The sequence below is a fragment of the Pan paniscus genome, chromosome 19 (assembly GCF_029289425.2).
Source record: "Pan paniscus chromosome 19, NHGRI_mPanPan1-v2.0_pri, whole genome shotgun sequence".
NCBI lineage: Eukaryota > Metazoa > Chordata > Mammalia > Primates > Hominidae > Pan > Pan paniscus.
The window spans coordinates 11,368,481-11,383,346 of NC_073268.2; the positions used below are offsets into that span (position 1 = coordinate 11,368,481).

Below are 14,866 nucleotides of genomic sequence, written 5' to 3' on the forward strand. Positions count from 1 at the left end.
TGCGGTGGCCTGGGTCCCGGAGCCCTCACCTTCCATGCTGATGATGTTGTACCGCAGTTTGCTCAGCAGCCCATCCAGTGCCATGTAGTTGGTCACCTTGAAAGCATGGGTCTCATCCGGGTCCGAGGCGATCAGGTTCAGTTCCCTCGCAGTCCTAGCACTCTTAAATTCTTCTCCCACCTGCACAGACGGCCTGGGTCAGCGAGTCAGCGCTGCGCGGATTCCCCAGGCCCAGGGAGAGAGCTGAGCCCCTCCACCTGGCCTCTGGGGCCCTCCATTACCTGTCTCCTTCCTTCCTTTCTCCTCCTTTCCCTGCTCCCTGTTCTACCCATACTCTGGGCAAAATTCCAGTTTTACCAAAGTACACCTGTTCTCCTGAATACACCAAGCTCCTCCTCACCTCTGCACATGCTGTTCCCTCTGCCTGCAGGGCCCCTCTCTGCCTCCCCTGTGCCCTAGGCCAGCTACTGCCGTTTGTCTGGCAGGACTCAGCTTGGCACCACGGTCCTCCAGGAACCCTCCTTGGTGTGTTTCCTGTGGCTCTCTCACCACTATTTGGCCAGTAAGCTGTGACCACCGTGGGGAAATGAGCCCTCTCTGGGATGACAGAGCATGGAGAGAAGAGGAGCATTTGCAAATAGAACAGGGTCTGGATAAGCTGCTTACAGAAAAGCCCCCATCGACAACCCTGGCTTCTCCCCACCCCAGGCTGTGCAGGTTCAGGAGGTGTCTCCCGGCTCCTGGCTCTTACCCCAATGGCAAAGCGCTCAACACCCTGCATTTTGGGGGAGTTGATGACTGTCGTAAGGTTGAGGGGGTCCTCGAATATGCCACCATCGGTGAGCACCACCATGACCTTGGATGCCTTTCTTCTGGAGCCGTGGCTTGAGGTGAAGATGCTGTCTCTAAGCAGGGGAGAGTAAATGAAGAAGAGAGCTTTGCCAGAAGGATGACCGAGCTCCAGGAGAGACTTAATTCTCTGACCTGTATTAGAATTGGGAGGGTTCACAATCCTCCCGAAAGACCCAGAGAAGGGGGTGATGCCCCCTTAAGTCACGCAGCGAGGCTGGGCAGAGGGAGGGCTGCAACACAGGTGTTCTTGCTTCTCACCTGCTCCCAGCAGGAAGGTGCTGCCTGGCAGTCCGTTCCTCTTGTGTGCGTACAGGAAGACTCATGATATTAAAACGATAGATAATACTCACATGGCACTTATCATGTGCCAGGCACTGTTGTAAACACTGTATATTTTAAGCCATCCAACCGTCACAAAATCTATCAGGCAAGTGCTATTATTTTTCTTTCATTTTTAGAGACGGCGTCTCACTCTGTCACCCAGGCTGGAGTGCAGTGGTGTGATCATGGCTCACTGCATCCTTGAACTTCTGGGCTCAAGCAATCCTCCTGCCTCAGCTTCCTGAGTAGCTGGAACTATAGGCACAAGCCACTGCTCCAAGCTGTGAGTACTATTATTATTCTCATTTTATTTATTTATTTTTTGATTATTATTATTTTTGAGACAGATGGAGTCTCACTCTGTCACCCAGGCTGGAGTGCAATAGCACGATCTCAGCTCACTGCAACCTCTGCCTCCCGAGTTCAAGCAATTCTCCCTGCCTCAGCCTCCGGAGTAGCTGGGATTACAGGCACCTGCCACCACACCCAGCTAACTTTGTATTTTGAGTAGAGACAGGGTTTCCCATGTTGGTCAGGCTGGTCTTGAACTCCTGACCTCAGGTGATCCACCTGTGTTGGCCTCCCAAAGTGCTGGGATTACAAGCATGAGCCACTGCGCTAAGCCTATTTTTCTCATTTTTAAAGTGAGGAAACTGAAGCACAGGTCACAAGGTCCTTCAGTTTGCCCGGGGTCACACAGATACAAACCAGAGCTGAGGCCGGGTGCGGTGGCTCATGCCTGTAATCCCAGCACTTTGGGAGGCCGAGGTGGGCGGATCACGAGGTCAGGAGATCGAGACCATCCTGGCTAACACGGTGAAACCGCACCTCTATTAGAAATATAAAAAATTAACCGGGCGTGGTGGCGGCCGCCTGTAGTCCCAGCTACTCGGGAGGCTGAGGCAGGAGAATGGTGTGAACCTGGGAGGCGGAGCTTGCAGTGAGCTGAGATCGTGCCACTGCACTCCAGCCTGGGTGACAGAGCAAGACTCCATCTCAAAAAAAAACAAAAAAAAACCAGAGCTGAGATTTGAACCCAGCTAGCCTGTCCACTGAGCACTCTGCTCTCCTGCATCTCACAAGAGGAAGTCTTTGGAAGACTTTTTGGAGGACAGCCTTGAGGTATCATCCCTCACGTTCTCTCTCGGCCAGGGAAAGGCTGGAGCCCTAATTCGCTTCTCCTGCGGTTCTGGCCAGCCACTTCCTCCAAGCGTGATGCCACAGAGACTCTGGGCATGGCCAGAATAATTCCTGCAGCCCCCACACTCACAAGACGTGTTGCATGGCTGAGGCAGTCTTGGTGACACTCCCCACTTGAGTGATGTTCTGGACTCTGGCGAGGGAGGCCATCACATCCTGGCTGTCCCGAAGGTCAAACTCAGTCTGGATCACTCCTCCATACTGCACCAAGGCAAAGTTGCACTGCAGGGGATGGGCAGGAGGGCAGGAGGTTGGAAGAATTGCCACCTCTGCCCCTGAAATGGCTCCCCCTGGAAGCAGCAGAAAAATCCACTCCTTCTACCTTATCCCTGGGCAGAAAGAGATGCTAAGGCAGAGCAAAATCTCTAAGCGAGTGGGGATGGAGAAGGGTGCGATAGTAAAGGCCCCCAGTGAATCACAGACTTCTCCCCAGCTCCCTGTGCAGTGCCCTCCATACTGACGATGGGATTGGTCATGTGACTGGCTTTGGCCAATAAGACATCAGCAAATGTGATGTAATTAGAGACTTGAAAAATACTTGCATGCATTGGATCTGGCCCTCTTAGAATGTTGCTGTCACGAAAAAGTTGGGCTGGCCTGCTAAAGACACATGGTCCAGACAAGTAAGTGAGGTCATCTTAGGCCATCCAGCCCCAGTCAAGCAACCAGACACCTGCAGCTCCAGGGTAACTCCAGGCAAGATGGACAGAAGAATCATCCAGCTGAGCCCAGCCCAAGTATGTGACCCACAGAATTGTGAGCAAATGTGGTGATTGTTGTTCTGAGGTAGGGTGATTCTCAGCAATAGATAAGTGTTAACCAGCTCTTAGGGAAGCCCACCTCAAAACACTTTTCATAGAAGTTCCTCATCATGTTGGAGATGAAGTCTTTGGCTCTCTGAAAGTCTGGGGGATCAATGCTTCCTGAGCCGTCCAGGACGATGGCAATCTCGGTGCCTGGCCAAGACAAACAGGTCAGGAGTGGGCATGGGATGTGAGGCAGATGTAAGGGCAGCATGTGTAGGGCATGCACCCCCATTGTAGCCCTGACAACCAGCTCAGTTCAGGGAAAAAGTTGGAGAAGCTCCCAAGAGGGAAGTTTTTTGTTTTTTGTTTTTTTTTTTTGAGACAGAGCTTCACTCTGTTGCCCAGGCTGGAGGGCAGTGGTGGGATCTCAGCTTACTGCAGCCTCCACCTCCCGGGTTCAAGCAATCCTCCTGCCTTAGCCTCCCAAGTAGCTGGGACTACAAGTGCACACCACCATGCCTGGCTAATTTTTGAATTTTCTAGTAGAGTTGGGGTTTCACCATGTTGGCCAGGCTGGTCTCGAACTCCTGACCTCAAGTGATCCGCCCACTTCAGCCTCCCAAAATGCTGGGATTACAGGCATGAGCCACCTCGCCTGGCCCCAAGAGAGAAGCTTTTGTCTCCCCTTTCAAAAAGAGAGCTAGAACCTGGTCAGGCTTTGCGTGCTGTGTGAGCCATTCCCATCACTACCACTCTCTGAGCCTCAGTTTCCCCACTTATAAGAAAGAGTGGGTGGAGCTGGTATGGGTCAGGTCTGTAAAGTCCAGCCACTGCTCCCTATCTCTCAGACTGAGGCACCCCTCACCCTTGGAGGCCACCAGCCTAGGAGTTGGCTCTGATAGACTCAGAGCAACCCAGATCTGCCTCTTCTCACCAGCTTCCTCCTCCTCCTCATCTTCCTCCTCCTCCTTGTCTTCCTCCTCCTCCTTCTCCAGAGCCCGGCGCCGCCTGGCTGTGTTCGCATCGTCTTCTCCACCACCTTCTTTGTTGCTGTAGCAGTCTCCAGTGTCCACACGTGCATCTGGATCCAGGAGATTTTCTTTAAAAACACACATGGAAGAGCTCAGAGTCAGAAAGGCTCCATCCTCGCCTGAGCACGCTCACACATGGTTCTGCCCTGATTCCTTTCACGTGATGCCTCAACCCTGCCTTGCTCCACTGTGGGCCTGCGTCCCACTGCATCTGCCGTGAGCTGGTGCCTTTTCTTGGAGACCAAGGAGATCTCTTTAGAGCTATCCAAGGCCAGTGAATGTCCAATCCTTACCAAGGTCGAAGAAGTTGGCCTGAGCCTGGGGACGGAGGTCAGGGCCCAGGAGGCTACAGGTGCCTGTGAGTTCTGAGCTGAGGCTGTGAGGCCGCCGGACCAGCACTTGAATGCATATCTGCAGGAGGGAAGAGAGGGTGGGGAAACACCAGGTCACCTCCCGATTCCCGAGCCACAGCCACATTCTCACCCCCATTCCAGAACTCAGTGGCTCAACCAGGCAGGGGGCACAGGAAGAGCTGGCCCACCCCTCACCGGGTGTAGGAGTCAGTGTTGGCGTCAAGGCTGAGGCCGACACCTGCAGGAGTGTGCTGGGTCACAGGGAATACCTAGGTCAGCCCTGGTACCAGCACAGGTGGTCAGAGCTACAGTCAGCCCTGGGGTTGGCACCAGGGAGACGCTAGACTCAGCCTCGGGAATAGCATGGCAGTCAGAACCGGTCTTAACACCAGGGTCAACCACGAGGGTTAGCACCTGCCTCCCTAAGGCCCTCCCTCCTCTCGCTCCTGCACTCACCAAAACACCGTGGTGGCTCCGGACAACGGTCACTCCCCGGTGCCTCCCCTTGGGGATGGGGACATGCTCTGAAAAAGTTAAGCCCAGGTGAGGAGGAGGAGGGGACTCTGGGAGGCAGAGACCCGAAGCCAAGGTCAGAGGGCACAGAGCCACCTTGGGCAGGCCCCCATGAGGAACTGTCGGCCACTCAGAGAAGCCTCTAGAAAGCTAGAGCGGGGGCCTTCAAGGTCAGGACTGGACACGTTCAGGGCCGAGTGCCCATCCCCGGGGCTCATTTGCTGACCCTTTCAACACGTGCCCATTGACGTCTGCTCTGTGCCCAGCCTTGTGAGCGTGGTGATGGGCGTCCAGCAACAGCGGATGCCTGCTGCTTTTCCTCAGTGGGTTTGGTCGGGCAGGTGGGTGGAGAAGCACTGCCTGGTGGGTATGTAAGTGCCAAGGAATGTGCAAGATACCGTGGACCGAGGAACCCGCCAGCCTCACAGACCCATCCTGGGGAATCTTACTGCCCCCAGCCTCAGGGGCAGAAATGGCAGCTCCTTCCTCGTCCTCCCCGCTGTCAGCCTCAGGATACTGTCTTATTTTTCAGTCATGGAATCACTCAGTCAACCCTGCTGGACTGAGATTGAGTCTGTTCAACTCAGTGCCTCTCAGACAAGGATTTTTTTTTTTTTTTTTTTTGAGACAGAGTCTTGCTCTGTTGCCCAGGCCGGAGTGCAGTGGCGCGATCTCGGCTCACTGCAAGCTCCGCCTCCCAGGTTCACGCCATTCTCCTGCCTCAGCCTCCTGAGTAGCTGGGACTATAGGCGCCCGCCACCACACCCGGCTAATTTCTTTTTGTATTTTTAGTAGAGACGGGATTTCACTGTGTTAGCTAGGATGGTCTCGATCTTCTGACCCATGATCGGCCCGCCTCAGCCTCCCAAAGTGTTGGAATTACAGGCATGAGCCACCGTGCCCGGCAGGATTTTTTTTTTTAAACAGTCTTGCTCTGTTGCCCAGGCTGGAGTCCAGTGGTGCAATCTCAGCTCACTGTAACCTCCACCTCCTGGGTTCAAGCGATTCTTCTGCCTCAGCCTCCCAAATAGCTGGGATTATAGGCACGCACCACGACGCCTGGCTGATTTTTGTATTTTTGGTAGAGATGGGGTTTCACCATATTGGCCGGGCTGGTCTCGAACTCTGGACCTCAAATGATCTACCCGCCTCAGCCTCCCAGTGTGCTAAGATTACAGGTGTGAGCCACGGCGCCCAGCCTCAGACAAGACAAGGATTCTATTTATTTATATATGTATAGCCAAGAGGTTGTCAGTAAATCTGTGACCTGAGTTTGATTGGGTAGGATGGATAGAGTTTAATGAGTGAATCAGGTTCATTCATTCATTCATTCATTCAAATGGCATTTATTGAGTACCTAATATATGTCAGGCCCCATGCTAGTTACTAGGATGGCCACAGTTAGACTGAATAGGTAGGGGGTGAATTGCACTGAGGTGTGATGAGTTGCATCAGGAAGGGCTAGAGTTTCGAATCAGCCACCAACACTAAAAGTGTGAACTTTGTCATACTGGCAACCAAAAGACCTACATTCTCTGAACTGTAGCTTCCTCTCTTATAAATGGCGTGGTTTTGAGGATGAAAACAGAATGACTCAGAGGACTGCCGGGCACAGGGTGGGCATGCAATACACTGTAGGTATCGTTTCTGTTGCTAGGACTGCGTCAGGAAAGCTGGCTGGGGATTAGGATTGGGTTGGGGTGGGACTGGGCATTGGGATGGAATCTTGCTGTGGGTGATGCTGGAGTCTAGGGGTGAACGGGCTGGATGAGGCAGGGCTGGGGTTGGAATGGTTTGAGTTTAGATGAGGGGGATTTTGCTAGAAAGGGGGTCCTGGGGAGCATTCCCTGGAGTTGGGGCTGACTTACCTACAGGATGGCAAAGGATTTCATCCTGAACAAGGGAACATCGATGGAGGGGCCCTGGTGTCCTCTTGGTTCTGGGGCTGGTGACCAGGAGCCTGAGTGGGAGGGGAGGTTGCAAAGCTGAGCTGGCTGATGTTCCTCGTCTTCTCCCTGCCTGCCCAGCACCCTTCCCATTCCAGTTGCCTGGGCTCACAGGCTCCCTGTCTGGCCGGCAGATTCCTAGCCCCGACTCTGGATTATGGGGAAGACATTTGCCCAACCTCTGCTTCCACACAGCACCAGGCAGGAAATGGTTAAATGCAACCCCTCTCTGCCTGCTGCCCACCCTGACAAAGAAGGGGTGATACTGATGGTTAATAAAAACTCTGCTCTCTTGTGGGGACAGGGATGGGGAGGCCAGAAAACCACCAGCGTTGGGGTTGGTTCTGTTGGGGGGGCAGTGCTGGCTTCCTCGTGGGCCACCCAGGGGGCCTGCCCTGCCTGGCCTTAGTTCCTGAGAAGAGTACGCTGGTGCCCCTATCCTGTGGGTCAGTCAGAACTGGAGGTTTGGAGGCCGGGCGTGGCGGCTCACGCCTGTAATCCCAGCACTTTGGGAGGCTGAGGCAGGTGGATCATCTGGGGTCAGGAGTTTGAGACCAGCCTGATCAATACGGTGAAACCCCGTGTCTACTAAAAATACAAAAACTAGCCGGGCATGGTGGCGTGTGCCTGTAGTCCCAGCTACTCAGGAGGCTGAGGCAGGAGAGTTGCTTGAACCTGGGAGGCAGAGGTTGCAGTGAGCTGAGATCACGCCACTGCACTCCAGCCTGGGGGACAGAGTGTGACTTCGTCTCATAAATAAATAAATAAATAAATAAAAGAACTGGAGGTTTGGGGGTGGCTGCCTCAGCCTGATTAAGGCAGCCTCAAGAGCTGTGCCTCCTGACTGCAAACTTCTTGCCCCCACCCAGGCCAGCCAGGGAGACGGCAGATTCCAGGGACAGCCTCAACATTCTCACCATCCACGTTACCCAGGAGAACTGGGCTGTCCTGAGACAGACAGTGAGCTCCAGGGGTTGTCATAGGGGATGGTGGGGAGGGGACGAGGGGCTTGGTGGTAACAGTGAACCAAGTCCAAGGTCTTTCTGCAGAGGGCAGTAGAAGTCATGGAGGACTTTATAAAGGGGAAGCACATGATTAGCTGTGCTTTCAAAAGCTCGTGATGAGGCCGGGCGTGGTGGCTCCCCTCTGCCTGCCTTTGGGAGGCCGAGGCAGGCAGATCACGAGGCCAGGAGATCAAGACCATCCTGGCTAACACGGTGAAACCCCGTCTCTACTAAAAATACAAAAAATTAGCCGGGCGTGGTGGCGGGTGCCTGTAGTCCCAGCTACTCGGGAGGCTGAGGCAGGAGAATGGTGTGAACCCGGGAGGCAGAGGTTGCAGTGAGCCGAGATCACGCCACTGAACTCCAGCCTGAGTGACAGAGCGAGACTCTGTCTCAAAAAAAAAAAAAAAAAAAGGTCATGATGTGGCTACAGTGGGTTGGGACAGACTAAAGAGCACAGGAAGCAGGGGCAGAAATGAGATACCGTCTCCACTTCCTCAACTCCTATCACTCTACATTTTAATACATTATGAAATATATTCACGTATCGGCATGGCTTACAGAATAATAAGAAAGTCTGCACCTGTGCGTCCATCCGCCCACCCACAACTGAACCCACCCCAAGCTGACTTCCCACCCTCTGAGTCAGTTCCTGTGAAGGTCACCAGGGGCCCCCACAATGCCACATCCAACGGACCGCTCTCTGTCCTCATCTTCCTCAACCTCTCAGAAGCCCCAGACATGAGTAACCATCTCCTTCAAACACTTGTTTCTAGATTTCTGCCTACTCTCTCCTCATTCCTCAAGGCTTCGCTGGTGCCTTCGCGGTCTGACCTCTATCTGCCACCAGGATCTGAGGGCTGGGTCACTGTCTTCCTTGCCGGCACACTCTCCCTAGTGATCCCTTCCAAGCCCATGGCTTCAATACACCTATAACGGCTGAAATTCCCACCTCTCCATCTGCTATCGTAGGCAGAATAATGGCCCCCCAAAGAAGGCCACGTCCTAATCCCCAGAACCTGTGAATATGTTGCCTTTTATGGCAAAAGGGACTTTGTAGATGTGAGTAAATAAATTAAGGATCATGAGATGGGGGGGTTATCCTGGATTATCTAGGTGGGCTCAGTGAAATCACAAGGGTCCTTCTATGAGGGAGGCCCCGAAAACGGTGGCATGGGCGAGCCGCAGGGACTCAGGGGGACGTTGAGGCAGGCAGAGGGGAGAAGCAGCAAGACTGCAGGGAATGCTGGGAGCCTCCCAAGGAGGCCTCTCCCATCCCAGAAGCCCCCAGGGCTGTCCTGGGTGGGCTGTAAAGCCCCAGTGTAATCACAAAGGTCCTTCTAGGAGGGAGGCAGGAGAATCAGAGTCGGAGAAAGATGTGAAGCTTGCTATGCTGCAGGCCTAAGGAGGAGGAGGAGCCCGTCAGCCAAGGAATGCAAGCAGCTTCTAGAAGCCTAAAAAGGCAAGAAAACGGATTCTCCCCCCAGAGCTTCTAGAAGGGACCCAGCCCTGCTGACAGCTTTTCAGACTTCTGACCTCCAAAACTACAAGATAATAAACTTGCAGCTGGGCTCAGTATCTCACACCTGTCATCCCAGCACTTTGGGAGGCCGAGGCAGGCGGATCACCTGAGGTCAGGAGTTCAAGACCAGCCTGGCCAACAGGGTGAAACCCCGTCTCTACTAAAAATACAAACATTAGCTGGGCATAGTGGTGAAAGCCTGTAATCCCAGCTACTCGGGAGGCTGAGGCAGGAGAATCACTTGAACCTGGGAGGTGGAAGTTGCAGTGAGCTGAGATCTCACCACCGCACTCTAGCCTGGGTGAAAGAGTGCAAAATAATAATAATAATAATAATAATAATAATAAACCTGTGTTGTTGTAAGCCACTACATTTGTGGTAACTTGTTACAGCGTCGATAGGAAACAAACAGAACCTGTGGTCTTTCCTGTCAAGCCTGCTTCCTCTCATCTTCCCCGCCACAGCAAATGGCACCAGCAACCACTAAGTTCTCAAGGCAAAACCCAGGAGGCATCCTCACTTCCGTCGTGTTTTCACTCATGCCCTACATCCAATCCACCTGCCAACCCTGTAGGTTCTCTCTCCAAATTCTTTCTTTTTTTTTTTTTTTCTTTTTTTGAGATGGAGTTTCACTCTTGTCGCCCAGGCTGGAGTGCAGTGGCGTGATCTCGGCTCACTGCAACCTCCACCTCCTGGGTTCAGGCAATTCTCCTGCCTCGGCCTCCCAAAGTGCTGTGATTACAGGCGCCCACCACCATGACCAGCTAATTTTCGTATTTTTAGTACAGATGGGGTTTTCACCATGTTGGCCAGGCTGGTTTTGAACTGCTGACCTCAGGTGATCCACTCACTTCGGCCTCCCAAATTGCTGGGATTACAGGTGTGAGCCACCACACCAGGCCAATTTTTGTATTTTTAGTAGAGACAGGGTGTTACCATGTTGGCCAGGTTGGTCTTGAAATCCTGACCTCAGGTGATCCACCCACCTCAGCCTCCCAAAGTGCTGGAATTACAAGCATGAGCCACCGTACCCGACTCTCCAAATTATTTCTAGAAAGCAACTCTTCTCTAAATGCTCCTTCCATCATCGTCCTGCCTTGTTGATGGTAATAGCCTCTTGTTATTTTGTGGGGTTTGTTTGTTTTTAGGTAGTGTCCTGCTCTGTTGTCCAGGCTGGAGTGCAGTAGTGTGATCACAGCTCACTGCAGCCTTGACCTGGGCTCAGCGATCCTCCTACCTCAGCCTCACAAGTTGCTGGGCCCACAGGAACGAGTTACCATGCCCAGCTGATTTTGTTAAAATTTTTATAGAGTTGAAGTCTCACTGCTGATCCTGGGCTCAAGCACTCCTGCCTTGGCCTTCCAAAGTGTCGGAGAAAGATGCAAAGCTTACTATGCTGCAAGCTTAAGGAGGAGGAGGAGGCCGTGAGCCAAGGAATGCAGGCAGCTTCTAGAAGCCAAAAAAGGCAAGAAAACAGATTCTCCCCCAGAGCTTCTAGAAGGGACCCAGCCCTGCTGACACCTTTTCAGACTTCTGGCCTCCAAAACTACGAGAAAGCTTCTATATTGATAGAAGTGAGCCACTGTGCCTGGCCCATTTATTTGGTTTTTAATTTACTCATGTAATTTTTTTTTTAAGACAGAGTCTCCTTCTGTCACCTAAGTTGAAGTACAGTGGCATGATCACGGTTCACTGCAGCCTTGACCTCCCAGGCTCAAGCGATCCTCCCACCTCAGTCTCCCAAGTAACTGGGACCACAGATGCGTGCCATCACACCTGGCAAATTTTCTTATGTTTTGTAGAGACGGGGTTTTGCCATGTTGCCCAGGCTAGTCTCGAACTCCTGGGCTTAGGTAATCTTCCTGCCTTGGCCTCCCAAACTGCTGGGAGTGAGCCTAGTGAGTTACAGTGAGTTTCAGGTATGAGCCACAGCACCTGGCCCACTCATGTAGTTTACACCATGTCCCTTCTATCAGTGGCAGCCCCAGTTCCTGGGTGACCAGCGCCAGCATTTCCTGCCTCAGGCCCTCCACGGCGCTGTTCCCTCCACCGAGCTGTTCCCTCCACGGCACTGTTCCCTCCACCACTCTGTTCCCTCCACCGCGCTGTTCCCTCCACCATGCTGTTTCCTGTTCCCAGAGCCCTCACCTTCCACTCTCCCCAAGGTTGGCTTATTCTCCTTCCCCAGCCTCGCCTGTCACCTCCTCATAAATGCTTTCTCTACCCAGCCCCGCCTCACAACCCAGTTACTCTGCTTCACATCACCCTGTTTGATTTCCTTCTCAGAACCTGCCATCATCTGATAGTGCCTATTATCTGTCTCCCCACGAGACAGTAGGCTCCCGAAGGATCTTGTCTATCTTCTTCACCGTGTTATTCCCAGGGTCTGGAGCAATGCCTGGCACAGAACAAGGGCTCAGTAAGTGTTGAGTGACTATTGAACAACAGCCCAGGCAACAGCTGAGGGGGCTCATCTGGGGCAGGGCTGAGGGGCGGAGGGCTGGGTGCAGCAGAGAGCTGCTCCTCTGTTCCGGCTCTGCAGCTGAGCCCCCAAATTAGGTCGCTTCCTTAGCAACCCTGCCTCTCTCCCCAGCCCCGACCTCAGCCCTAGACCCAGCATCTCCTTCCCTGCTCCCCCATGAAGGGTGGGGTCAAAACTGGGCTCCACCGCAGACCCCGTTTTGGTGGGGTAGGTGCAGGCCTGGACCCGCCTCCAGTCTCTCTCCTCCTCAGTCCTCTGCCCGGACTGTTTCCTCTGCCTGCGATGCCTCCTCCTGCAGAGCAATCATCCCAAACCCCAGCTCCTCAGGAAGCCTTCCCAAAGGAAGTGCAGCCTGATCCCCTCCAGGCCCTGCAGCAGCCCTGACTATAGCACCCCACCCCCACCCCCACCCTTTCTTCCCACCTGGACTGCGCGTTCCCAGGAGGCCATCATGAACAGTTGTGCAGGGTGCGCACTGCAGATCCCAAGACTGCCATTCATGCCGCCATCATGCAATGACATGGCCTGGGGCCCTCTGAGCTGCCTCTGCTTCCCACACCTTTTATCCCCCACTGCCGGGAGTTTGCAGGTTTGTTGACCACGTGGCTGACAAACCATTGACCCACCAGCTCTGACAGAGGACTGGCCATCAGCTGGCAGCCACAGGGGCCCTGTTACACCCTGAGCTGGGTACAGCCCAGCAACCCTTGTCCATCTCCTGCCTTTATTTATTGCTTTAGTATGTTTTTCGTTGTTTGTTTGCTTTTTGAGATGGAGTCTCACTCTGTCTCCCAGGCTGGAGTGCAGTGGCGTGATCTCGGCTCACTGCAACCTCCGCCTCCCTGGTTCAAGTGATTCTCCTGCCTCTGCCTCTGCCTCCTGAGTAGCTGGGATTACAGGCATGTACCACCACCACACCCGGTTAATTTTTGTATTTTTATTAGAGACGGGGTTTCACCATGTTGGCCAGGCTGCTCTTGAACTCCTGAGCTCAGGTGATCTGCCCACCTTGGCCTTCCAAAGTGCTGGGACTACAGGCACAAGCCACCATGCCTGACCTTATTTAGTATTTTGTATTTAAATTTTTAACAATCTTTTTAACTGGTCACTGACTTGAAGCTCACATCTTGCCTTCACCCAGCTCTAACCTGTCCTGTTCTCAGGGTCTATTTCTTTCTTTCTTTTTTTTTTTTTCTTTTTTTTGAGATGGAGTCTCACTCTGTCGCCCAGGCTGGAGTGCAATGGCGTTATCTTGGCTCACTGCAACCTCTGCCTCCTCGGTTCAAGTGATTCTCCTGCCTCAGCCTCCTGAGTAGCTGGAATTACAGGCACCTGCCACCATGCCCAGCTAAATTTTTTTTTTTTTTTTGTATCTTTAGTAGAGATGGGGTTTCACCATGGTGGCCAGGCTGGTCTCGAACTCCTGACCTCAAGTGATCTGCCGGCCTCAGCCTCCCAAAGTGCTGGGATTACGGGTGTGAGCCCCCATGCCCAGCCCTCAGGGTCTATTTCCATGTCTGCTGTCTGTCCCACCCATATCTTCTGTGGCAACCAAAACCCATGATGCTGCCAGCCCTGGTCTCTTACATTTTAAGAGAGACAATGTGAGAGAGAGGCACACGTCATTCTCAAGCAGGAGCCCAGCCCCTTCCTTTTTCTAAGGCCGAGTTGGCCAGCCAGCGCACTTCCTGCCCCGTGCAGCAGGCCCGTGGTCTCAGGCCCCACTCTCTGCAGCAGGAACCCAGAAGTGCCTCCCACCACATCCTCCTCCCCAGCATGTTCAAGCTTGGGAGCCCCTCTCTGCTTCAGCAGGTGTTCAGGGAGGTTTGCTGTTCAAGGAGCCCTGCTGGGCCCTCCCCCGGCCCCTGGTGGACTCAGAGCCCTCTGCGACACGGGCTCCAAACTCTCTCCTGCACCCTGGCCTTTAGGCTTCTGAGGGAGGGGCTGTGAATGTCGGTGGGACCTGGAGCTGAGGCGTGGGGTCACTGGGTATTGGTGGGAGGGAACTGGGCAGGAGACAGTTACAGAAAACGCTGACTGAAACCTGCTCACACCCTACAAACAGTTTGGAAAACTGAATGCAGAGCCAATTGCATAACTTCTGACCCAGCAATCCCACTCCTGAGCACATATGCCCTCCCCAAAAATGAGTACATTCTTTGGGATCAACTCTGAGGGATTAAAAAAAAAAAAAAAAGAACATTCATCCATCAAAAGGAGGTGCACATCAGTGCTATTCATCACAGCCCAAGAAAACAGCCCAAATGCCAATCATCAGTACTGTCGACACAGTGTAACCCTGGCAACCAGAAGAAGTACCGCCTGGGGCAACACGATGGATGAAATTCACAGGCCTTATGTGGAGAGAGAGGAGCCCGACGTAGCGGGGCACACACTGTATGCCTCGTTGATACTAAATGCAAAACCAGGCGAGGCTAATCCACGGAGATGAAAGTCAGCTGGGGGTTACTCTTGGCAGCAGATGTGTCTGGAAGGGAGTGCGGGGCTTAGAGGGCGCCTAGGCGCCGCAGCTCACGTGCCCTTGATCTGCATGCTGCTTACACCGTGCTTCACTCTGTGGACGTTCACTGAGCTGCATGCTTATGGGGTGTGCATTTTTCTTTCTTTCTTTCTTTCTTTTTTTTTTTTTTGGAGAGACAGAGTTTCATTCTTGTTGCCCAGGCTGGAGTGCAATGCTGCGGTCTTGGCTCACTGTAACCTCCGCCTCCCGGGTTCAAGCGATTCTCCTGCCTCTCCTAAGTGGCTGGGATTACAAGCACCCACCATCACACCCGGCTAATTTTTATATTTTTAGTAGAGACGGGGTTTCACCGTGTTGGCCAGGCTGGTCTGGAACTCCTGACCTCAGGTGACCCGCCCGCCTTGGCCTCCCAAA

General features: G+C 53.3%; 1 protein-coding gene across 1 annotated transcript in view; it reads right to left on the reverse strand.

The window, feature by feature from the left end:
* The window catches only part of ITGAE (integrin subunit alpha E), an 85,141-nt gene that overhangs the window by 43,277 nt on the left and 26,998 nt on the right, over positions 1-14,866 (reverse strand). The window contains exons 3-10 of the mRNA XM_055101598.2: positions 6,885-6,976; positions 4,960-5,027; positions 4,444-4,561; positions 4,054-4,218; positions 3,214-3,329; positions 2,444-2,595; positions 752-905; positions 30-180 (exon numbers count right to left, since the gene is read on the reverse strand). Of these exons, the coding sequence (XP_054957573.2) occupies positions 30-180; positions 752-905; positions 2,444-2,595; positions 3,214-3,329; positions 4,054-4,218; positions 4,444-4,561; positions 4,960-5,027; positions 6,885-6,976 (1,016 nt within the window). The remainder of the gene's footprint in view (positions 1-29; positions 181-751; positions 906-2,443; positions 2,596-3,213; positions 3,330-4,053; positions 4,219-4,443; positions 4,562-4,959; positions 5,028-6,884; positions 6,977-14,866) is intronic.